Here is a 24,214-nt window from a genome sequence, read left to right as displayed (position 1 = left end):
ATATCGCCCCGTTTAATTCTACCCTCCGACAAATACGTGTCAAGGAGTTTATATCGAGTCTAGAACACGGAGACTTTGGTGACATTTCTCTTCTCCCCGCATTAAACCAATCACATAATCAGTTAATAGGGCTTGGCTTGACACAAGCAGTTAAGCAGGCCAAAAATATTAATTATTCATCGTGCAGACAATGAAAAATATGGTAATGCTGCGATGTATTATTGGGCGCATGCATTATTTTGGTTTGCACAGCTTAAACTGATGTCAGCTTGAAAAATGACGGGTCAACCCTTTTATGTCTAACACTAAATTAATGTAGGAAATATGCACAGATGCTAAAGAAAAGCTATTATTTCTGTATGTTCATTTGAGGATGAAAGACATTAACCGCTACACCGATGATTTACCGTCCACTTCAGACCGACGCTCCAATTACATATTCCTGTATTTTTTTTTAAGAATATACAGGTTGAATATAATATACAGATTACATTACCGTAAATATTATTAGAATTTTAAATATTAAATTTATTATTATTTCAACATACCTGTACAACATACATCACAAAAAGAAATCAATATTATATAAAGAAATTTGAATTTTTTTTTTAATATTTTATAATGGACTGTATATTTTTGGGGGGGAATTTGGAATGTATATCTATATATTTTTTATGTTTTTGGAATGTTTATTTTTATTTATATTTTTAATTGACCATATTTTTTTATTAGCTGCTAAAACATTACACATTCAAAAATTAAGATTAAATTTGAGGTTTGTTTTTTTTTACTTTTTGCAGTTGATTTAATTTATTATTATTTATTTAAGTACTTGGTATTACTTTTTAATATTGCTAATTAATATTCTAAAAACATTTCACATTCAATTGCCTGTTTTTATTTATTTAAGTTCTTTGTTTATCAAAAACATATGCAAAACAGAGTTAAATAATAATAATAAGAATAATAATAAAATAATAATAATAATAATAATAATACAAATAATAATAAAATAATAATAATATGAATAATAATAAAGTAATAATAGCATAATAATAAAACAAATAATAATAAAACAAATACAAAAAATAGAACAATAATAATAAAATAATAATAATAATAAAGTAATAATAAATTAATATTAATAAAACAAATAATGATAATAATAATAAAATAATAATAAAACAAATACAAATACAAATAATAATAATAAAGTAATAATAAAATACTACTAATAATAAAACAAATACAAAAATAAAATAATAATAATAATAATAATAATAATAATAATAATAATAATGAAATGTAAAGTGCTGCGGAATATGTCGGCGCTATAGAACTAAAATGTATTATTATTATTATTATTATAATAAAATAATAAAGTAATAATAATAATAATAATAATAATAATAATACAAATAAAACTAAAGGTTATAATAGAAATGTAATGGTAACATTTGTGTGTCTACTGCCACCAATCCAAATGCAAAGTTCAATTTTTTTTTATACAAATATGATATAGTTGATCTTGTCCAATTCTTGGTAGTTCTACTGTTAATTTTTAATTAATTAAATTTTGAGCGTGTTAATCAGATGACAAGAGACAAATATACATAAATGCATTTTAAAGAGTGAGTTGTATAACATACTAGCACAATTTAATTACACCTGATGCCCTGATAGTCAGGTAGCCGGTACATCAACCTACAGTGGTGGGGTTGTGATTGGACCAGGATGCACAAAACACCTAGTCCTGTAGTGATAATCTCCTGCTTATAAAACACTAATTGTATTGAAACAGCAAAAGACAGACTAGCAAGCACCGCATGTCTGAAATCCGGGTCTCTGCCCCTACGTCATGATGCTCTCAGATTACATGGTAAAAACCTGCTGACGGATTCCCTGCAAGTATAAATATAAGTACAGTGATAATTCTACGGACAGCATGTTATGGATCCATACAGATAGGAGCCTGCCTGGAGCCATGTGTGCGGCCTAAGACCTCAATCTGACATGTAATATAAGACCAGAGGCCCCTTCTTTGACTTTGACTGTGTGAATCTAAAGTTTATAACAGATTTGTTTCTTTTTTTTTTTTCATTTTATTTTAGGTAATGATGATAGAATTTTTACGGCCCCAACATTCTGTGCATTAACCCAGCGTTATAATGTGTCATTGGGAAGTAAAGATAACAATATAATTAGACATAAACTGAGAAATTATCTTGTATCTCTAGGGCTGAAAATTTCTACACTAGTCTTTTTTTTAAATGTCAACTTTAACAGCGCAGCTTCCGACTTTTTTTTCATGTTTTTTTTTCTTAAGTTTATGGCCGGTTTAAATTTTCTACATTTTTCTTTTTTTCTCCTTTTCAAATGTCCCTGAATAAAAGTCTTCTGATGAGCGAAAAGGTGGTCAAGTATAATGCCGATTTATCTCCCTTTCCGTTTTTTAGGAATTTCGGTTAGCTGGGGGATTTTGAGAGGTTTTCCAGCAAGAGTCGTGGGTCAGACATCCACTTGCTACATCGATGACCATTCATCTGGACAGTCCGGCTTCCCGTAGATTAGGAACCTTCTAAAAGGGGTTGTGTCTGATATAATGGCCCCTCGTAGAATGATGCTGGCCTTGTTTTCTTTAATATGGGCTGTCTCATACAGCAGCACATCCATGACACTCATCCGAACTGTCAATCATCAGGAGCACACTATCATCCAGTTAGTAGGTAGCCGAGAGGCAGGGGAGCGGTGTGCTCCTGAAGAAACATGAGAGAGTGCTTTAAGGGAATCTGTCAGCGGAATTTCACTCTCCAAACCATTTAAATGAGTGTAGCTCTTTTCGAGACAACTCCAGCAATACCTTTGCTTTTCCAGTCCATACCTCCATTACGGAGAAATCATTGTTTGAATTGATATGCAAATCAGGCTGTAGAGCTACTGTAGATCTGAAACCTCTGTCACTCCAGCTCTATTCCCTGCTTAGTGCCATTTCCTCCTGCTTGTCTGCCAGCTTCTGTGCTGTGTGACTTCAGGCAAAGATGTCATCGGTTAAGCAGGAGAAGGCTATAGAGCTACTGTAGATCTGAAACCTCTGTCACTCCAGCTCTACTCCCTGCCCAGTACTGCCTTCTCCTGCTTGACTGTCAGCTTCTGTGCTGTGTGACTTCAGGCAAAGACGTCATCGGTTAAGCAGGAGAAGGCTATAGAGCTACTGTAGATCTGAAACCTCTGTCACTCCAGCTCTACTCCCTGCCCAGTACTGCCTTCTCCTGCTTGACTGTCAGCTTCTGTGCTGTGTGACTTCAGGCAAAGACGTCATCAATTAAGCAGGAGAAGGCTGTAGAGCTACTGTAGATCTGAAACCTCTGTCACTCCAGCTCTACTCCCTGCCCAGTACTGCCTTATCCTGCTTGACTGTCAGCTTCTGTGCTATGTGACTTCAGGCAAAGAAGTCATTGGTCAAGCAGGAGGAGGCAGCACTGTGTAAGGAATAGAGCTGGAGTGACAGAGGCTTCCGATCTACAAGGTTCGATCTCTCTTTAATGGAGGAAGGGGCCAGCCATTTAAAGGTATTTCTGGTCTTGTCTTTGAAAGTGCTACATGTATATAAATATTTTTTGTGGGGTGAAATTCTTCTGGAAGATTCCCTTTCAGGGAATTGCAGGAAGAAAATGAACAAGCAAGGGATGAACATTCCCCAATAAGCAGAATCCAGTTTGACTCTCACTTCTATACACTGATAATATTTATTACTGATTTTCCTTTGTTTCCGGAAAAAAACGTACACGATCAGTCATATCAATGGGGGAACTCCAGATGAAAATGACTTTCGTGAATTAATGGACCCATTGAGCCAACAAAGCGATAACATTTATTCCTGGCACAAAATGATTTGTTCTCCTGTTTCTACCAGTTCACAGAGAGAAACATTATCAGGTCGCTGCCACCTTGAAGCAGCTAATTAGGCATTTGACTTATCTTCCTATCATTAGTAGTTGTACAGGAGCCGTGTAATTACATTCTACACATGTGTGAGATGATCTATCGTCATCCTGGACACTGTGGAACGAGGATTCCGCATTTGGAGTCTTCAAGGACCAAGTTCAGTCTGTCTCCATAATGATGGAGAGTTTTTTATTTTTTTTTCGGCAGGACATCCTCTCGATACGTTGCCAGTGAATTCTAGTCCGAGTGATGAAATGATAGCATAGTCCTAGGCTGCGGTAGGCAGATCCCATACTGGTGCATTGTACGGCTCCACGGTGAGGTGTTCGTTACCGGAACGCCTCCTATTCTTTCATGGCAGACCCAGATGTGAAGTGAAGGATTTTCACAGACGTAGGTGAATAGAGGGAGGACTGGACAGTTTTATGTTGTACTCGAGTCTTCAAATATTTTACATTTTCTGACTTTTGATAAATTCTAATGTAATATTTTTACTATTAAACTTATTTTTGGGTGACAACAGTCAGTATTTCCACAATCGCCGAAAGCAAAATGTTTACCGTTGCATAAAAGAATACGGTCACCATTGCAGAAATTTGGCCATCATTGCTGAAACCCAATTGCTCAACATTGCTTTAACCAATGTGTGTAGAGTTGCATCAACCAATACGGTCACCATTGCAGAGACCAGAATGGCCATCATTACTGAAACCAATATGTCCGCCATTGTGATAACCCATTTGGTGGCCATTGCAAAGATCAGCAGCAAATTAAGCGATATATCCAGCAGCTAGCGAGCAGGCTGTCCTCTCTCGAGCGGATGGCTACAGCTAAGGATATTAATGCCGTGGCAGCACAAGCAGCCAGCAATGCCGCTACTATGGTTTCGGCTGCGGTCTTTGTTCACCTGTACCACGTTTTCCGCTGCCCGACAAATTTTCCTGGGACAGCAATGCCTGCAGTGGTTTCATTAATCAGTGCTCAATACACCTGGAGTTGCTGGCTGCACGATTCCCAAATGAGCGAACCAAGGTGGGATTCGTAATTTCCATTTTATCAGGCAGAGTGTTGGAGTGCGCTATTTTTTGGGTGCCCTGAAGGAGCTTTTTTTTGGGGGGGCCACAAGTAACCCATGTTATGGTACTCCAACTTCTGGCATTAACTCAGGGTTCGTCCATGGTTAGTAAGTTCGTACTCTGGCTACTGAGTTGGAATGACCTGATTGGGTCCTGATACCCATTTTTTGGAGGGCTTTAGTAGATCATGTCAGAGATGCTTTGGCCACTAGAGAGATTCCCACAACTCTGGAGGAATTAATATCCGTGTCCACTCGCATAGATCTCCGGCATGCTGAATGGGGATTGGAGCAAGCTCGAAGTAGATCTGGGATTCTGCTTGTTATTGTTCACATTAGCAGCAGTTTTCCATCTCTGCACGGTCGACACCACATTGTGATCGCACTTTACTATTTATTTTATTTATTTCTCTAACTTTGTAACATAACTGCAGCCATGTGTTCTTCTAAATAGCTGCCTAGCACTCTGAAAATAAAAATGGTGGAGGCCCACAAAGCAGGATAATTCTATAAGAAGATAGCAAAGAGTTTTCAAGTTGCTCTTTCCTCAGTTTGAAATGTGACTAAGAAATGGAAGATAACAGGAACACTGAAGGTTAAGAAAAGGTCTGGAAGACCAAGCAAATCAGAACCCCTGTTTAACTGCAAAAGACCTTCAGAAAGATTTAGCAGACTTTGGAGTGGAGTTGTGGTACATTGTTCTACTGTTCAGAGACATCTGCACAAATATGGCCTTTATGGATGAGTCATCAGAAAAAAACCTCTCTTGCGTCCTCACCATAAAATTCAGCTTCAGAAGTATGCAAAAGAACATCTAAATAAGCCTGTTTATTTATTGAAACAAGTCCCATGGACCAATTAGGTTAAAATGAAACTCTTTTGTCACAATGATCAATGGAATAGGTGGAGAAAAAAAGGGCACAGAATTTCAGGAAAGGAACATCTCACCAACCATTAAGCATGGGGGTGGATCAATCATGCTTTGGGTTGTGTTGCAGCCAATGGCACAGGGAACATTTCATTGGAGAGGGAAGAATGGATCCCATGAAATTTCTACAAATTCTTGATGCAAACATAACACCATCTGTAAAAAAGCTGAAGATGAAAAGAGGATGGCTCCTAGAAATGGATAATGTTTCTAAAGACACGTCAAAATCCACAACAAACTACCTCAAAGTAGGCAAGTCGTCGCTAGATGTTCCTTGCTTCAATTGTCTATCATTGCCTAAATCAATATGGCCACCATTGCAGAAACCACAATGGTCAGCATTATATAAATCTATGCGGCCAGTGCCACCATTGCAGAAAAGTGACCCACATTCACAATTTAGGAGATAAGAAAAGCTTAGTGATATCCCCTAAGTAAGCTTTTTTTCCAGAAGCTGAAATACCTAAGAAGTTGTTGTGCACAAAGTGAAAAAAGGACAATGTAATTGTTAGGGCTGGTGGAACGCACCAAATAATAAAGATGGTAATAAGGTGCGTTCGCAGCCCGGGGTCCACCGTGCAGGGGTGGTAAACTGCTGCTCAGTAATGGCGTACGCTATATGGCAGTATACTAGAGAAACACATGCGTGTTAACGTCACCCGGTGTGTACAGGGGCGGACTCTGTTGCTTCACAGAGCCGCACTACTGCTGAACATAAACGCCGGAGCCTGTTTGTGCTCATAGAGCTCGGCTGTAGGAGCACTAGTGTATGGTCACAGGACTCGACCCCTAAGACGCTGGGTAGAGTACTTCTGGACCCACGAGGTCAGGAAGAGCAACAAAGAATATTAATTGCACCGGGTGTGCACTGTGCCGCCTCAGCGGACACCACTAACCTCCAGAGCGGAGGAAAGCGCTTAACTTGCGTACGGCGCCGCTATAAGGAATGCAGCTGCCGTTGCGGTGCAAAGGTGCCTTGTGCTGAATGGCACTGTGACGCTAATGCACGTGTGGAGTGCGGTGTGCTCTGTGGCACATAGACTAAGCCACTGCTGGCGCTGACTCTGACTACTAATTCCCTAACCACATTCGTAATATCCGAGGGAGGGGAATTATAAGTCAGTCACCAGTCTCATGCATCCATCTTCACTCACACACATAATAACAAGAGTCTATACTAGCGCATGGCCGTGCGGCCATGCGGCTCTTTTATAGCCGCATCCTTCTGGGACCTTCCTGACCTTCCAGATGGTCCAATCCGAGCTGGAGAAGGACCTGAGCATGTGACCTCCAATCTCCAATGAGAGATCGTCCCAAGAGCATGCTCAGTGGACCGAAAGGAGGACTTAGTCCCTGGAGTAGCTCGCTGCTGACCAGCATACATTGCTATAGCTGGACCAGAGGTGGCAGCAGCAACTAAACCTACAGAGATGGTCTGAGCAGAGTGCCTGGATCGACGAGTCTGCTGAGCAGCCTCCTCTGCGGACGGAGAGGGATGGGAGACTGCCAGATGCAAGGCTCAGGATCTCTGCTGTGCAGCTACAGAAACCCGACGCCTAAGAGTAATGAGTCCTTTCTACCTTGATTGGGCAGGGATCAGATATTGTGGGTTGCAGAACGACGATCAATAAACGTCGTTCTCCAAACTTGATGGTCAAGACAGAAGAAGAACTTAGTAAAGTTTGATTTTGCACTGTAGGACCCAGCTCAAGTGCAGATTTAAAGGACCTTATATAATGCCAACTGTGCAAGGTCATCTCGGCATGACCTCGATTCTCCAAGGACCTCGATTCTCCAGTACTTTGTGGGTCTCCACTACCTTCTCCCCTGCACTATCTTCTCCTCCTGAATGAGTCTAAATATATAAAAGAAAAACAAGTTTTGACATATTGACTAATTTAATCCCTATGTGAAACGTCTCACCCAGGCGCCCTCATATTCAAAAAAAGGTAAAATCTTGTAGACCTTGCAAAAATATATTCTTTTCCTATTATCAAGATCATGTTGTGTCAGAATTTCTCTAACAGAGATCACAACCAATAAATGAAAAAACCGGGAAGTTGCATCTTCTTCTGAGTCAGAGAATCTTTCAGGTTCGAGCTGACACATTGGTTTTCATCCGTTCCTGTCATTTCTGGTGGTAAAATGTAAGACATCCGCTAACAACACGTGTTTAGTCAGTCAAAACATTCTGCTCAAATGCTACATTTTAGTCTTACGAATAAAATGTGGAGTCTGCACTCATTATTTATCTATCTAGAGATACCTAAGATAGCGATATCCTCGCCTCGGAAGATTCTAAAAATACCACTGAGAACTTCCGAGTGTCCCGTGTGCTTTTCTCAATACTTCGTTTCTTCTCCTTTCTCGTTAAATCACTTGAGTGGATGTTGGCAAGATGATCCCCTGATGAGGCTTCAAAAGCTGAGGACACACTGTATATTTAGCACTGGAAGTGGATGGTAAAAGAAAATCTAAAATCAAGAAAAGAGAAAATCTATTAAGCAGTTCAGGCCATTTTCCTCTGACGGTTAAATATTTCATTTTTTTTTCGTTCACTTCTTTTTAATGGTTCTAAAAAAAAGTTTCTACTCCAGATAGTCAAATAATCTTTGCCTATTTTTTTGCAGTACTATTTTTTTTATATTTCCCCTTTCTTGCTGATATCAGGGGAAAATGTAAAGAAAAATAGGAAATTTGTGTCCATTTAACATTGTTTTATTTTTAACTTTTTTCTTATCACCATAAAGGATTGCTAAGATTTTGTTTTTACTTGTGTTCCTCTTTCCATAGAAATATTTTTTTATACATTGAGCATATTTTTTTTTTTCAGTGGGGTGAGGCTAGAAACAGCAATTTAGACTGGCCATTTTTTTTTTTAGTTTTTTTTTATAGTTTTAATTATTTTATCGATTTTTCGAGTTTTTTCATTTCATTCACACACTGTGTCCCCCCCCCCCCCCCATAAAAGACCTTTGGTGAAAATTTTGAAAAAATTTTTTATTGGTGATTTTGCTTATTACTGTGACTGGCATATTAGACATTATATATGGAAATATTTAAAGCAGTGCTAACAAGTTCTGTTGGAAAGAGCTGGTATGTGCTGCGCTCCATGGCTAGGAGATCTGCCATTGCTGATAGACTGCAAAGAAAGCCGATAACCTTAGACAAAAAAACTGTAAAATTTAGATTCTCTTTGTACTTAAAGGGAATCTGTCACCGGAAGTTGGCGGCCTATGTAAATGGCCTGGGTCCGGTCCGATGGGCGGTGTTTCTTCTTTTTCTCCACCCCATCCGTGGCCCCCATCCGCGCTCTTCTCCGGTATTCTTCTCCATCGTTCGCGCGTGCGCAAAGCAATCTTGCTTCATGCACGCGCAGTATGCTTTGCCCAACTGCCGGCAAAGCAAAAAATCATTACTGCGCATGTGCCGGTACACTATGTCCCGGAAGAATTTCGCTGTGTTCCGGGACATAGTGTACCGGCGCATGCACAGTAATGATTTTCGGCTTTGCCCGCAGTTGGGCAAAGCATACTGCGCGTGCGTGAAGTGAGATTGCTTTGCGCACGCACGATCGATGGAGAAGAATACCGGAGAAGAGCGCGAATGGGGGCCACGGATGGGGTGGAGAAAAAAGAAGAAACACCGCCCATCGGACCGGACCCAGGCTATTTACATAGGCCTGCAACTTCCGGTGACAGATTCCCTTTAAAGGTATTGTCCACTACAAAGACAACCGCTTCTCAATCTGAATGTTTGACCCTAAAGTAAAAGTACCTATACTCTTCTCCCATGGCGGTACCATTCCAGCAGTGTTGGCATTCACATTCCCTGGGCTTGGTTACTTTTGCATCCAAAGGCGGGGACAGTGCCGCCAGCATTCATCGGGCACACGGCTCTCGTGAAATAAGAACCTCACTTGAGCCCCAGGAATTGCAAGTGCCAATATGGCTGGAATGGCACGGCAGGTGAGTATGGGTGTTTTTATTTTAATAGGGGCAAACATTCAGATTGAGAAGGGGTTGTCCTAGTACAAGACAACCCCTTTAAATAAATTGCAATGTTGATTATTTTTACAACCATCTTGCAGTTTTTCCCATTTATGAAGATGAGACAACACCTTTACCATTCTGATTCTCATATTGTAAACAGAGAAGAGGGAGGATACTTTTGCTGTAGCCAGTTGACTACTTGTATTGCCAGAGATATCTCAGCCATGGACTACATTCATATCAATAACCTTTTTTAGTCTACAACATTCCCTATTGATGGCAAATTAGGAGTTGTTGCTGCCTGACCTACTTTGATCAGCCAATGACCTTCGGATCCCCATTTTTAAAAGGATTTACGTAGGCGTTGCTATAATTCAGAGAGGAGACTATGAAGCAAGAAAGTGACAGACAGAGTGGTATACAAAAAGCCAAGTTTTCACGTCCTGGTGATTTCCATGGTTAAGATATTTAGTGAAACACAAATATGGTCCCAATCGAACAGTCGAAAAATGCTTGTCAGTCAACCAACAATCTTGAGTCAACGATTGTGCACTATCAACCAACCATTTAACTTAATCCTATGAGAATTTGACTGTTGGAATGGTCTATACCTTTAGAAATGTGACGTTAATGACAGATAAGACAATTCCAATGCTTGAGTCAAGATAAGGAGCATATACCCTGACAATGAGAAAAGGCATGGATGAAATCATGGTTTTCTTAAAACACCTGACAATTGGCCATCAGCCTTGCCCAAAAAGTCCATAATGACCACCATTAAGAGGCAAATGTCTCTTATATCACCCATCACTAAAATATAACTCCATGGATAATTTGTTGTTTTTTTGTATTATATTGTTTCTGTTTTCTTGTTTTTTCTTTGGGGTGTCTTGAAGGTGATATAAAATAACGTTGTTTCTCTTCTTTTCATTCAGGGAGCGGGCATTAAACACATCACAGCCTGTGGCCTTGCAGCTAACAGTGGGCAATCTGAAACCAGAGGAGACTTACTCTTTCCGTATCGTAGCTTATAATGAATGGGGACCCGGGGAGAGCTCACAGCTGGTCAAGGTGGCTACACAACCTGAGTGTAAGTGCATAAGTATCATATATACTGTAATTGTTATTAATGAAAAATGTAGTATAAGAGTCAAATTCATCTTTTCAATGACGTTTCTCTTGTGCTCCTCAATCGGGTAGGAACTTGTGGCATCCCGATGGTGCTGGTTCATGAATAACATTGGTGGGAAGGAGCCCCTAACATCCCAAGAAAGGGTTATACAAGAATGAGATATTACATTCACTTCTCCTAGGCCAATTCCAAAATGTTCCTGCTCCTCCACTTCCTCCTCACGCTTCCTCTGATGTTTATTTTAGGTTGGGCATATCTTCAAGCACTGACTTGGCTTGACTGTGCCACCTGTGACCTGATGCACAACAGTGATGTCATCAATATGTCGTGACTGTGTGAAGCCAAGTCAGGCCAAGTCTGCAGCGGAAGACCTTTGATTCAGTCTGAATAAAATTTGATCCACTTCAAATATACCACCTCTGAGTTCTGAGGTCTCTCCAGACCCCTAAAGCACAACCAAAGGAGATGAGGAAAGAGGTTAAAAATAATAACGTGTTACACACCTTTCATAGGCCCTCCTCTCACCTGTTCTGCGGCCATAACTCCACGTCTGCTCCAACATTTGCTTCAGGCTGGTCTTTGGGCCAGTCTTTTCTTCGGTCTTCTTTTGGTCTTCAATTTAGGCTTCACGTGGTACTCAGGGTGCTAAGACTAGCATATGTCCACCCACACAGTAAGGTTACTGATGTGTGTTGTGCCTCATGTGATCAGGCCTAGTCTTTGTCAGAAGACCTGGATCGAAAACTAAAAGGAAGTTTCTAAAGAGAAGTTTAAAAAAAATGACCAAAGAGAAGACTGAAGAGGGTAATGAAGAGGAGACCAAAGAGGAGAGTGAAGAAGAGACTGAAGAGGAGAATGAAGAGGAGAGTGAAGAGGAGAGTGACAAGAAGAGTAAAGAGAAGTGAAGAGCAAAGAGTTGAGTGAAGAGAAGACTAAAGAGAAGACTAAAGAGAAAACTGAAGAGGACAATGAAGACGAGAGGGAAGAGAAGAATGAAGAGCGTACTGAAGAGGAGACCAAACAGGAGAATGAAGAGGAGAGTGAAATGGTGAGTGAAGAGAAGAGTAAAGAGAAGAGAAGAGCAAAGAGATAAGTGAAGAGAAGACTAAAGAGAAAACTGAAGAGGAGAGGGAAGAGAAGAGGGAAGAGCGTACTGAAGAGGAGACCAAGCAGGAGAAAGAAGAGGAGAGTGAAACGGAGAGTGAAGAGAAGAGTAAAGAGAAGAAAAGAGCAAAGAGATAAGTGAAGAGAAGACTAAAGAGAAAACTGAAGAGAAACTGAAGAGGGTACTGAATAGAAGACCAAAGAGAAGACACAAGAGAAGAGTAAAGAGGAGACCGAAGAGAAGAGCAATGAGAAGAGTGAAGAGAAGACCAAAGTGCAGACTGAGGAGGAGAGCAAATAGAAGACCAAAGAAGAGACAAGAGATAAAACTGAAGAGTAGACAAAAGAGAATACAAATCCAAAGTGAGTGAGGACCGGGCAGTGAGCTATGAGAAGGGAAGCAAGCCTAGGAAATATGAGCATAACTTGAAAAGTTTCACTGTGATTGGTTGCTGCGAGTTGGTTCCTTTCAAGCAGGTAGGCCATAAATGTACAAATATTTCACTGCATCAGAGGCTGAGGCTGTGGACACCTTTTTTGTTTTTAGCAAAAGGCCCATTAAGCATTATCGTATTGCCCTAATATCCAGGGTTTTTCTTTAGCATTTTAAAAGATAAATCTTATAGAAACAAAAAAAAAATCCTTTAAATAAAAATCCCCTCTTATCCTTTTATGAGATTTCTCATTCTGAGCTGGGTTTTTGTATCTTCTTTTTTTTCCGTAAAGATGCTCACAATTTAGACGGAAGCTTTTATGTCAGAGCCAAAGATTAAATCTTCCTAAGCTCACCCTTCCTATGATGTATAATTTTACCCGAGACCCATAAGTCGTGATTTTAATCACGGCCGACAGAAAACGTGCATAATCTTTCTCTGCCCCATACAGAGCGCTGGAGAATTATCATTTATTTCTCATTTTTCCTCTTCTTCAAAATGTCAAAAGACGATCGTAATTAAAAAAAAAAAAAGAAAAAAGATTTTCTATGTAAATGTTCAATAGTTTACTCTCAGGATAAAAGTATTAGACGCTACAATAATCTACATTGATGCCCTTCTATTCACACACACAAGAGATTAATTGTGCAGCTCTGTGTGGCGTCACTTTCTAGATGTGTAATAATGGTGATTATGAAGGAGAAGAGTAAGGAGCGCCGTAAGCCGATAGTGTGTTAACTGAAGAAACAAACCGTTCTTCTATGCGATTAATCCGTCTGATATTCATAGAAACACGGATCTTTTTTTTTGGCAAATATAAAACGGCCATAATGAGTTATTATTACTTAGTATAGTCAGAAAGGAAATGTTTAGTAAAACTTGTATGAAAAGTTCTAAAAGTTTGTCTCTCACTATATGATAGACAGATAGATAGATGATAGATAATAGAAAGTTAGATAGATAATAGATAGTGGTGGGCGATCCCCCCCCCCCGATGTTCGGGATCGGCGGATTTGCCCGAGTTTTTGGTAAAGTTCGAGTTCGGGGCCAGAGATGACGCAAACTTGCATCCGAATCCCGAACTTGGACTTTACAGATATGGGATGAGGCGGAGGGGGGTGCTGTAAAAAGACTGCCGAGTGCAGCTGCAGCTTCTCGTTTGCTTCTGTTGTGAGATGGAAAGAGGAGCAGGCGAATATATCTGATTGGTTCAGTGCTTGCACAGCAATATTATCAGTACACTGCAGCCAATAAAAACTATTGTAATGCATACTTTTTTATTGGTTTTTTTTTTGTATATTACTGTACCTGATATATAGGAAAATGGATAAATTATTCGACTTTGTTTCCAGTAGATATGTACAGTTGTGGCCAAAAGTATTGACACCCCTGCAATTCTGTCAGATAATACTCAGTTTCTTCCTGAAAATGATTGCAAACACAAATTCTCTAGTATTATTATCTTCATTTAATCTGTCTTAAATGAAAAAACACAAAAGAGAATGAAGCAAAAAGCAAAACATTGATCATTTCACACAAAACTCCAAAAATGGGCCAGACAAAAGTATTGGCACCCTCAGCCTAATACTTGGTTGCACAACCTTTAGCCAAAATAACTGCGACCAACCGCTTCCGGTAACCATCAATGAGTTTCTTACAATGCTCTGCTGGAATTTTAGACCATTCTTCTTTGGCAAACTGCTCCAGGTCCCTGATATTAGAAGGGTGCCTTCTCCAAACTGCCATTTTTAGATCTCTCCACAGGTGTTCTATGGGATTCAGGTCTGGACTCATTGCTGGCCACCTTAGAAGTCTCCAGAGATTTCTCTCAAACCATTTTCTAGTGCTTTTTGAAGTGTGTTTTGGGTCATTGTCCTGCTGGAAGATCCATAACCTCTGAGGGAGACCCAGCTTTCTCACACTAGGCCCTACATTATGCTGCAAAATTTGTTGGTAGTCTTCAGACTTCATAATGCCATGCACACGGTCAAGCAGTCCAGTGCCAGAGGCAGCAAAGCAACCCCAAAACATCAGGGAACCCCCACCATGTTTGACTGTAGGGATCGTGTTTTTTTCTTTGAATGCCTCTTTTTTTCTCCTGTAAACTCTATGTTGATGCCTTTGCCCAAAAAGCTCTACTTTTGTCTCATCTGACCAGAGAACATTCTTCCAAAACATTTTAGGCTTTTTCAGGTAAGTTTTGGCAAACTCCAGCCTGGCTTTTTTATGTCTCGGGGTAAGAAGTGGGGTCTTCCTGGGTCTCCTACCATACTGTCCCTTTTTATTCAGATGCCGACGGATAGTACGGGTTAACACTGTTGTACCCTCGGACTGCAGGGCAGCTTGAACTTGTTTGGATGTTAGTCGAGGTTCTTTATCCAACATCCGCACAATCTTGCATTGAAATCTCTTGTCAATTTTTCTTTTCCGTCCACATCTAGGGAGGTTAGCCACAGTGCCATGGGCTTTAAACTTCTTGATGACACTGCGCACGGTAGACACAGGAACATTCAGGTCTTTGGAGATGGACTTGTAGCCTTGAGATTGCTCATGCTTCCTCACAATTTGGTTTCTCAAGTCGTCAGACAGTTCTTTGGTCTTCTTTCTTTTCTCCATGCTCAATGTGGTACACACAAGGACACAGGACAGAGGTTGAGTCACCTTTAATCCATGTCAACTGGCTGCAAGTGTGATTTAGTTATTGCCAACACCTGTTAGGTGCCACAGGTAAGTTACAGGTGCTGTTAATTGCACAAATTAGAGAAGCATCACATGATTTTACGAACAGTGCCAATACTTTTGTCCGCCCTCTTTTTTATGTTTGGTGTGGAATTATATCCAATTTGGCTTTAGGACAATTCTTTTTGTGTTTTTTCATTTAAGACAAATTAAATGAAGATAATAATACCAAAGAATTTGTGTTTGCAATCATTTTCAGGAAGATACTGAGTATTATCTGACAGAATTGCAGGGGTGTCAATACTTTTGGCCACAACTGTACATGGATCAGATACATATCCCCGCACAGTCCTGACATGAGATGGGCAGTCTCCTGGATGTTCGGGACCGGCAAGTTCAGCCGAACAGTTACAAAAAGTTCGAGTTTGGGTATCAGAACAGTACCGGACCCGATCCCAGACACCACTCACTTGAATGGGGGGTCTGATCATCCAGTGTATGCCACGCTGTCATGTGCATGACAATACTGCAAACACCGCTTCTGATCAGCCGTAAAATCATCCCCGCTAGTCAGTGAGCCGTGGTTCCCACGCTATCAAAAGACAGCGGGAGTGCTCAGCTGTGATCGGAGGTATAAAGCTTACCTCCGGTCACTGGTGTCATCTGATGGGACTACTGCTCCCTTCAGCCGCTCCTGCTCTCACTGTTATTAGCGGCAGCAGGTGTCAGATGATGGGAGCAGTAGTCCCAGCAGCTGACACCAATAATAGGAGGTAAACGTTATATCTCCGATCACAGCTGAGTGCTTACGTTGTCTTTTGACAGCATGGGAACTGCGCCTCTCTGACCATCGGTGATGATTTTACCGATGATCAGAACGGTGTTTGCTGCGCTACCATGCACCTGACAGTGCGACAAAGACCGAACCCCAACACTAACACGGGCTTCCTGGTGAAATCTGTGTCCGAACAGTGGGTGTTCGGTCCGGTCGCTGAACTTTACTGTTCGGGTTCGCCCATCTCTAGTCCTGACTTTGTGCCCATTGTCTTGCAGTCGCCGGCTCCTTACGTTTTGGGTGTGGAGTTACTTTCCTGAGTAACTTTGCTTCTCCGGCGTGGTGTGATCTGCGCTTTCACATTAATCACCAGCTGTTCTTTACGTGTTTTTGGACAAAAGGTTGATCAATGCCATGATCAATAACATTACCTAAAGCTGTTAAGTCCATCGTTACTGGTAATATCGGGCGCCGTGATGATTGTGCAGCAATGCATTCTGGGCCTTTTCGTCTTCAGAGGTGAAGAAGAAAGGGATTGTTAATGTATCGGCTGGATAATCAGTCAGTGAGGGCAGGCGGGTGGCTGTTTGCTGAAATAGGATTTCGAGGCTGAAATAGGATTCCTCCCTTGTCTGGACCCAAAGGTTTCCAGCTGTTTCCTTGTGATATCTTTCCATTCTACGGCTCTGTTGATTTTATAGCATAGGGGATGGGGAGTTGGATGGCAGAGGTTCAGGAAAGTTTGGAATCATTTCCAATGGCGAGCAATCAGGTGTGTAGATGACACTGCACTAACCGGCTTCCATCGGCTAGGATAGGGAGGATAAGATACACAAAATCAAAGTAAAAAATGTATAGTCATAAATTTTATTATTATAGGACCATTTTATTAGTATGTCATTCAATTAAACAGCATTAAAATAAAATCTATTTCTAAAGGTGCTATTGACATGAAATTATCACCAGATGTCGGTAACAACCCATCCAATCCACACAGGCAAAGAAATCAAACCAGAGATGTCCGCAAATTATGTGGAATAATGAGAAATGACACAGAGAGTAAGTATTGAACGCGCTTACTGAAATGCATTTAGTAATTCGTACAAAAGCCTTTGCTGGTGAAGAAGCTTCAAGATGCACCAGTATGGAGAAACTAGTCGCAGGCATTTCTCAGGTGTGTTTCCTGTGTCCAATATACAAAAAAAAGTATGTCCCCCCTCTTGATTCTCTCCAGGAGTTTTTCTGACCTCCTATTCTACATCCATTATTACGAACTCTGCCCTTCTGCAGATATAACCACTCCTGCTCTTCTGGAAAAGATTTCTACAAGATTTTGGAAATTTTTGCCCTGTTATCCAGAAGAGCATTGTGGGGTCAGACCCTGATGTTGGGGGGGGGCAAGATGACAATCTCCATACAGGTGTTGGATGGGGCTGATGTCCGCTCTCTGTGCGTCCGCTCACGGCCTTGTGCACTGGGGACAGTCATGGGGAACATAAAAGGGTCTTCCCCAAACTGTTCCCACAAAGATGGAGGATGCAATTGTCCACAATGTCTTGAACTGAAGCATTTAAAAATAAATAATCCTTGTTTTACTTATTTTTTCAATTCCTGTGAAAATAATCAACTTTGTAATATATCTTATTAGAGAAATCCACTTCTTTCTCCTCCTGGACTGATCTTTTATTCCTAAAATTAACAAATTCACTGGTAAAATCTGTCTTCAGCGAATACAGATTTTCTTATTACTGAAATAAAAGAAGAGAGTTGGTGCCCATTATATTCTATGGTGAGACTGTAACTGCTATTTCGGAAGAACCCGCAGTACAATGTCATCCTCCTGGAATCACAAAACCCTGACTTCTTTATCAGATGCCAGATAGAGAAGTGTGATCCATCACTGCACAGAACACGTCTCCTCCAGAGTCCAGTGGTGGCGGCTTTATACCACTCCATCCGACGCTCGGCATTGTGCTTGGTGATGTACGGCTGCATGCAGCTGCTCGGCCATGAAGCTCCCGGCGGGGGCGCAGTGTTTGTGCTGATGTTATACCAGAGGAGGTCTGGACTGTGCAGTTATGGGGTCAAAAGAGCGTTGGTGACTTTTTTGCTCTCTGCTCCTCAGCAATAGGTGACGGGACTGGAATTTACCTGCGACTCAGCCGGATACCAATGTCTAGTTTCATGATATACATATATATACACAGGTCAGGGAATGTGCGTTGCTCGTGTAGGATAATTACAATAAATGACTGTAGGCAGGTAGATAATGAGCATCATGTGCGGTTATACCTCATTACATAACTGCGGAATGACGAGGGGCTAAATCTTGTCTAACTTTATTAAATCTCTATTTTTCTCTGTCACACTCAATAAAATCTCCAAGTAATAAATGAGCCGGCGTTCACTATGTGTACAGTCAGGTAGAGAAAATAGAAAATGAGGATGATATCAATGTGATGCCGGTATACCGGGGCATAAATAAAGTATATTATGAGTAATAGGCATCTGAAGTGGATAGAAAAGAAAGAGGATCTACAGTTTATTATTTAGGGAAACAGCTCCACTCTTGTGCAAAGGTTGTGTCTGGTATTGCAACTTAGCATTTTATACTTGAATACCATAAAACTAGATGTACTCTTTAAGCAAAAAAAAAAAAAAGAAGAGCCAGCGCTTGGGTGTGGATATACACCTCAGGCTCAGGAGCTGCTCCCTACACAGCAGGTGTCAGCTGTGTTATACAGCCAGCACCTGCCTTTAACAGCAGCAACTGGAGATGGCACCGATCGCTGCCGTTTAACCACTTAAATATCATCGTTAATCTCTAATGGCAGCATTTACCCTTATGAAAGCAGACACCGCTGACTATAGGATCTTACACTCTACAGGAGAGAGAGAGAGTACATTGCTGACCATAAGATCTTACACCTTAAGGCCCCGTTACACATAACGATGTCCCAGCGATCCCACCAACGATCCCACAGGGATGAGATCGCTGGGACATGTTAGGCTGATCACTGGTGAGCTGTCACATAGACAGCCCCTCCAGCAATCAGGACCAGCGAGCAAGCTGGGCTCTTAGAAACCCAATGTTTACGTTGGAAACCAGCGTACAGCGTCGCTGATCGCTGGCTCCCGCTGCCACACGCAGCGATGCACGTTGGCCAGCGTGGAGACCAGCGATCAAAAAACGGCCCAAAACGATCCAGCAAGATCAGCGATAACCGGCAGGGGGGCCGGTCACTGCTGGATGTCACACACAGCGATCTCGCTGGATAGATCACTGATGTGTCACAAAATCAGCAATCTCGCCAGCGAGTTCACTGTGTGTAATGGGGCCTTTAAAGTAGAGAGATACATGACCCTGCTAACCATAAGAACTTACACTCTACAGGAGAGAGAGGGCCAGCTGACCATAGGATTTTACACTCTACAGGAGAGAAAGAAGACCCCACTGACTATAAGATCCTAAACATTACAGGAGAGAGAGGACACTGCTGACCATAAGATCTTACACTTTACAGTAGAAAGATAGAGGACTCCACTAACCATAAGAGCTTACACTCTACAGGAGAGAGAGGATCCTGTGGACCATAAGAGCTTACACTCTACAGGGAAGAGGACAGGGATGACGATAAGAGCTTACACTGTACAGGATAGAGGACATCGATGACCATAAGAGCTTATGCTCTACAGGATAGAGAACACCGATGACCATAAGAGCTTACACTCTACAGGGAAGAGGACACAGATGACCATAAGAGCTTACACTCTACAGGGAAGAGGACAGGGATGACGATAAGAGCTTACACTCTGCAGGATAGAGGACATCGATGACCATAAGAGCTTATGCTCTACAGGATAGAGAACACCGATGACCATAAGAGCTTACACTCTACAGGAGAGAGAGGATCCTTCAGATCATAAGAGCTGACACTCTACAGTGGAGAAGACACAGATGACCATAACAGCTTACACGCTACAGGAGAGAGGACACCAATGACCATAAGAGCTTACACTCTACAGAAGAGAGGACACCGGTGACCATAAGATCTTACTCTGTACAGGAGAGAGGGGACACCTGTGACCATAAGATCTTACTCTCTACAGGAGAGAGGACACCAGTGACCATAAGAGCTTTCACTCTACAGGAAATAGAAAGAGAGGACCCCACTGACCATAAGATCTTATACCCTGTTAGGGTTTGCAGATCACACTAAATATAAATTATGATAAAGTGCGATTGCAACCCGGGGTCCACCGTGCAGTGATGTTAAACCGCAGCTAGTGAACAATGGTGGAGTGAAGCTGCGAGAAAGTACTATGATCACACAGAGTTTAAATGTCACTCAATGTGAACAGAGCGAAAAGTACCTAGCTGTGTTACTCCACAGAGCGGTAGTGAACCCTGCTAGATGACACAGGAGTAGAGCTAATAATGACGCTAGTTGGCGTCCCTATCGCTACCCGCAAGGGATGTCTAGGCTGGTGGTTGTGCTTGCTTGGAAACTCGGCTGTGCTAACCACACATACGACCGGAGACAGATGCTAAGAACAAGTGGGAGTTCCCACCGTACACTGCTAGACGCTCAATCGCCGTACTGGAAGTGGCACACAGAGTGGTAGGATATCCATTCACACAGGCAACACAAATGACACTAGTGTGCCGGCGTGCACCTCAGAGGACCTTTAATATGTTCAAGTCATGTCCAGTCAGACAGGACCTTGCTTGTGGACCAATCCAGAGCTGCCACATCACCAGAGCAGCTGACAACCGACCACCAATGAGTCGTCGCCACATCATGAGCATGCTCTGTAGGGTGATTTCTGGACTTAGCCTCCAGAGCATCATGACTTTGCTCAGCAGCACCCACTGCGGCTGAAGCAGACAAGGCTTTGGATCTACCCCATGCAGTGGGAGAATCTCGGCGCCTAACACACCCTACGATTTTTTTTATCTGTTTTCTTGGAAGCATGGTCCAAATTCTCCCCACTTTCTTGGTCATTACAAACTTCTTTCTTCAGGGTAGAAATACTTAATTAAAGGATTTTAATGAGAAGTTTGACATTCCAGCATTATTTTTTATTTTTTTGCAAACAATCAGAATAAACCAACTCCGCTGGTTTATTTAGTGTTTTGCGCGACATAATCAAAGGGGATTTATCAATTAACACAAAAGATGTAATCTCCCGGAGTTTTCTAGCCCGCCAGATTCATTCTTAATTGAAGTTATTCTGAAACTTCTGCTCAATAATTTAATGCGGAAATCTATTTGTCTTTCCCTATTTATCTCCAGAGTAGACGGAATCTGCCAAGAAGTTAATGAACTTCTTATCTTTTTAAATTCTGAAAATGAAAGAATCTTAATACAAACTGTGACTCAATCATTGGAGAAGTATGGTCCTGATCCAGGAGACAGATAGGGTACAGTAAATTGCTCTTTATCGGAGGCATTATAAGTAATCTCCTGCCATGAGATTACAGATTTTGTAGGCAAAGCTTGATAGGCAAAAATATAACTCCGTAAAATGAGATGTGTACTCGGAAAGCATTATTCCTATGATAAGAGCATATTTTTATTCTTGGTGTCAGGAACCAATGTTTGATAATGCAATGTAATATAATATCAAGCAGTATACCAGCACAATTTAAAAAAAAAAAAAAATACAGATAATATAATGTACAATGGTACAAGAATGTAACGTGAAATACCTGCATTTTTTTGAAGCTGAATGAATTTGCTAGAAATTTCTGAAAATTTTTTGGGATTCACCAGAATCGCTTTTTTTTATTTTTTTTTTTAGCAGCAAGGAGGTATGAGTAAAGAAATACTATAGTCTGCTCAAATTAGGATTATTTGCTCAAAATCGGCCGGGACATCACTCACGGTAAAAGATGTTTAAAAAGTTAAATTAAAACTTAACCTACTCGCCTTGGCCTTAGTAAAAAAAGCAAACAAAAGACAAAACAAATGTTATACTAAATGTTATGCTTTTACATACTTAACCATTCATGGAGGTATCAGGTTCACGTAAAATTTTCTAGATTTCATGGTTTTATTCGATTTGGAAAATTTTGAGATTTGATTTGCTGTTCGTAAAGTAAAACTTGCCCTGCATTATTTCCCTCACTGCTGAAGCATCAGAGGGCTAATGTCACTGTAGGGGCTTACCCATAATGTCCTGCAGCTATGACATGAGGCGGAACATCATACCTTGTACAGTGGTGGTCAGTACCTGGGTTAGTGTCTCACTCTCCTGTAAGTAGTGCAAGCTCTTGTTATTAGCAGGGTCCTCTCTCTCCTGTAGAGTGTAAGCTCTTATGGTCAGTAGGTTTCTCTCTCTCTCTCCTGTAGAGTGTAAGCTCTTATGGTCAGTGGGGTCCTCTCTCTCCTGTAGTGTGTCAGTTCCTATGGTCAGTGGGGTCCTCTCTCTCTCCTGTAAAGTGTAAGCTCTTATGTCAGTGGGGTCATCTCTCTCTCCTGTAGATTGTAAGCTCTTATGGTCATTGGGGTCCTCTCTCTTATAGAGTTTAAGCTCTTATGGTCAGCGGGGTCCTCTCTCTCTTCTGTTCAGTGTAAGCTCTTATGATCAGTAGGGTGCTCTCTTTCTCCTGTAGAGTGTAAGCTCTTATGATCAGTGGGGTCCACTCTTTCTCATGTAGAATGTAAGCTCTTATGGTCATTGGGGTCCTCTATCTCCTATAGAGTGTAAGCTCTTATGATCAGTGGGGTCCACTCTTTCTCTTGTATAGTGTAAGCTCTTATGGTCAGTGGAGTCCACTCTTTCTCCTGTAGAGTGTAAGCTCTTATGATCAGTGGGGTCCACTCTTTCTCTTGTATAGTGTAAGCTCTTATGGTCAGTGGAGTCCACTCTTTCTCCTGTAGAGTGTAAGCTCTTATGGTCAGTGGGGTCCACTCTTTCTCTTGTAGAGTGTAAGCTCTTACGATCATTGGGGTCCTCTCTCTCCTATAGAGTGTAAGCTCTTATGATCAGTGGGGTCCACTCTTTCTCCTGTAGAGTGTAAGCTCTTATGGTCATTGGGGTCCTCTCTCACCTATAGAGTGTAAGCTCTTATGGTCAGTGGGGTCCACTCTTTCTCCTGTAGAGTGTAAGCTCTTATGGTCATTGGGGTCCTCTCTCTCCTATAGAGTGTAAGCTCTTATGGTCAGTAGGGTCCTCTCTTCTGTACAGTGTAAGCTCTTATGGTCAGTGGGGTCCTCTCTTTCTCCTGTAGAGTGTAAGCTCTTATGATCAGTGGGGTACACTCTTTCTCATGTAGAATGTAAGCTCTTATGGTCATTGGGGTCCTCTCTCTCCTATAGAGTGTAAGCTCTTATGATCAGTGGGGTCCTCTCTTTCTCTTGTAGAGTGTAAGCTCTTATGGTCAGTGGAGTCCACTCTTTCTCCTGTAGAGTGTAAGCTTTTATGGTCATTGGGGTCCTCTCTCTCCTATAGAGTTTAAGCTCTTATGGTCAGCGGGGTCCTCTCTCTCTTCTGTACAGTGTAAGCTCTTATGATCAGTAGGGTGCTCTCTTTCTCCTGTAGAGTGTAAGCTCTTATGATCAGTGGGGTCCACTCTTTCTCATGTAGAATGTAAGCTCTTATGGTCATTGGGGTCCTCTCTCTCCTATAGAGTGTAAGCTCTTATGATCAGTGGGGTCCACTCATTCTCCTGTAGAGTGTAAGCTCGTGGGGTCCACTCTTTCTCTTGTAGAGTGTAAGCTCTTATGGACAGTGGAGTCCACTCTTTCTCCTGTAGAGTGTAAGCTCGTGGGGTCCACTCTTTCTCTTGTAGAGGGTAAGCTCTTATGGTCATTGGGGTCCTCTCTCTCCTATAGAGTGTAAGCTCTTATGATCAGTGGGGTCCACTCTTTCTCCTGTAGAGTGTAGGCTCTTATGGTCATTGGGGTCCTCTCTCTCTCTCTCCTATAGAGTGTAAGCTCTTATGGTCAGTAGGGTCCTCTCTTCTGTACAGTGTAAGCTCTTATGGTCAGCGGGGTCCTCTCTTTCTCCTCTAGAATGTAAGCTCTTATGATCAGTGGGGTCCACTATTTCTCTTGTAGAATGTAAGCTCTTATGGTCAGCGGGGTCCTCTCTTTCTCCTGTAGAGTGCAAGCTCTTATGATCAGCGGGGTCCTCTCTTTCTC

The 24,214-nt window shown here is 41.6% G+C and overlaps 1 protein-coding gene across 1 annotated transcript in view; it reads left to right on the top strand.

Moving 5' to 3' along the window:
- Nucleotides 1–24,214, top strand: part of DCC (DCC netrin 1 receptor) — a 1,068,191-nt gene that overhangs the window by 743,913 nt on the left and 300,064 nt on the right. Inside the window, exon 9 of the mRNA XM_073543872.1 lies at nt 10,876–11,030. Coding sequence (XP_073399973.1) covers nt 10,876–11,030 — 155 coding nt within the window. The remainder of the gene's footprint in view (nt 1–10,875; nt 11,031–24,214) is intronic.

This window comes from Dendrobates tinctorius, unplaced genomic scaffold (genome assembly GCF_039654945.1).
Source record: "Dendrobates tinctorius isolate UK_male_01 unplaced genomic scaffold, ASM3965494v1 ptg000135l, whole genome shotgun sequence".
Classification (NCBI taxonomy): Eukaryota; Metazoa; Chordata; class Amphibia; order Anura; family Dendrobatidae; genus Dendrobates; species Dendrobates tinctorius.
Note: the sequence above shows the minus strand (reverse complement) of the source record. Positions and strands in the feature narration are given on the sequence as shown.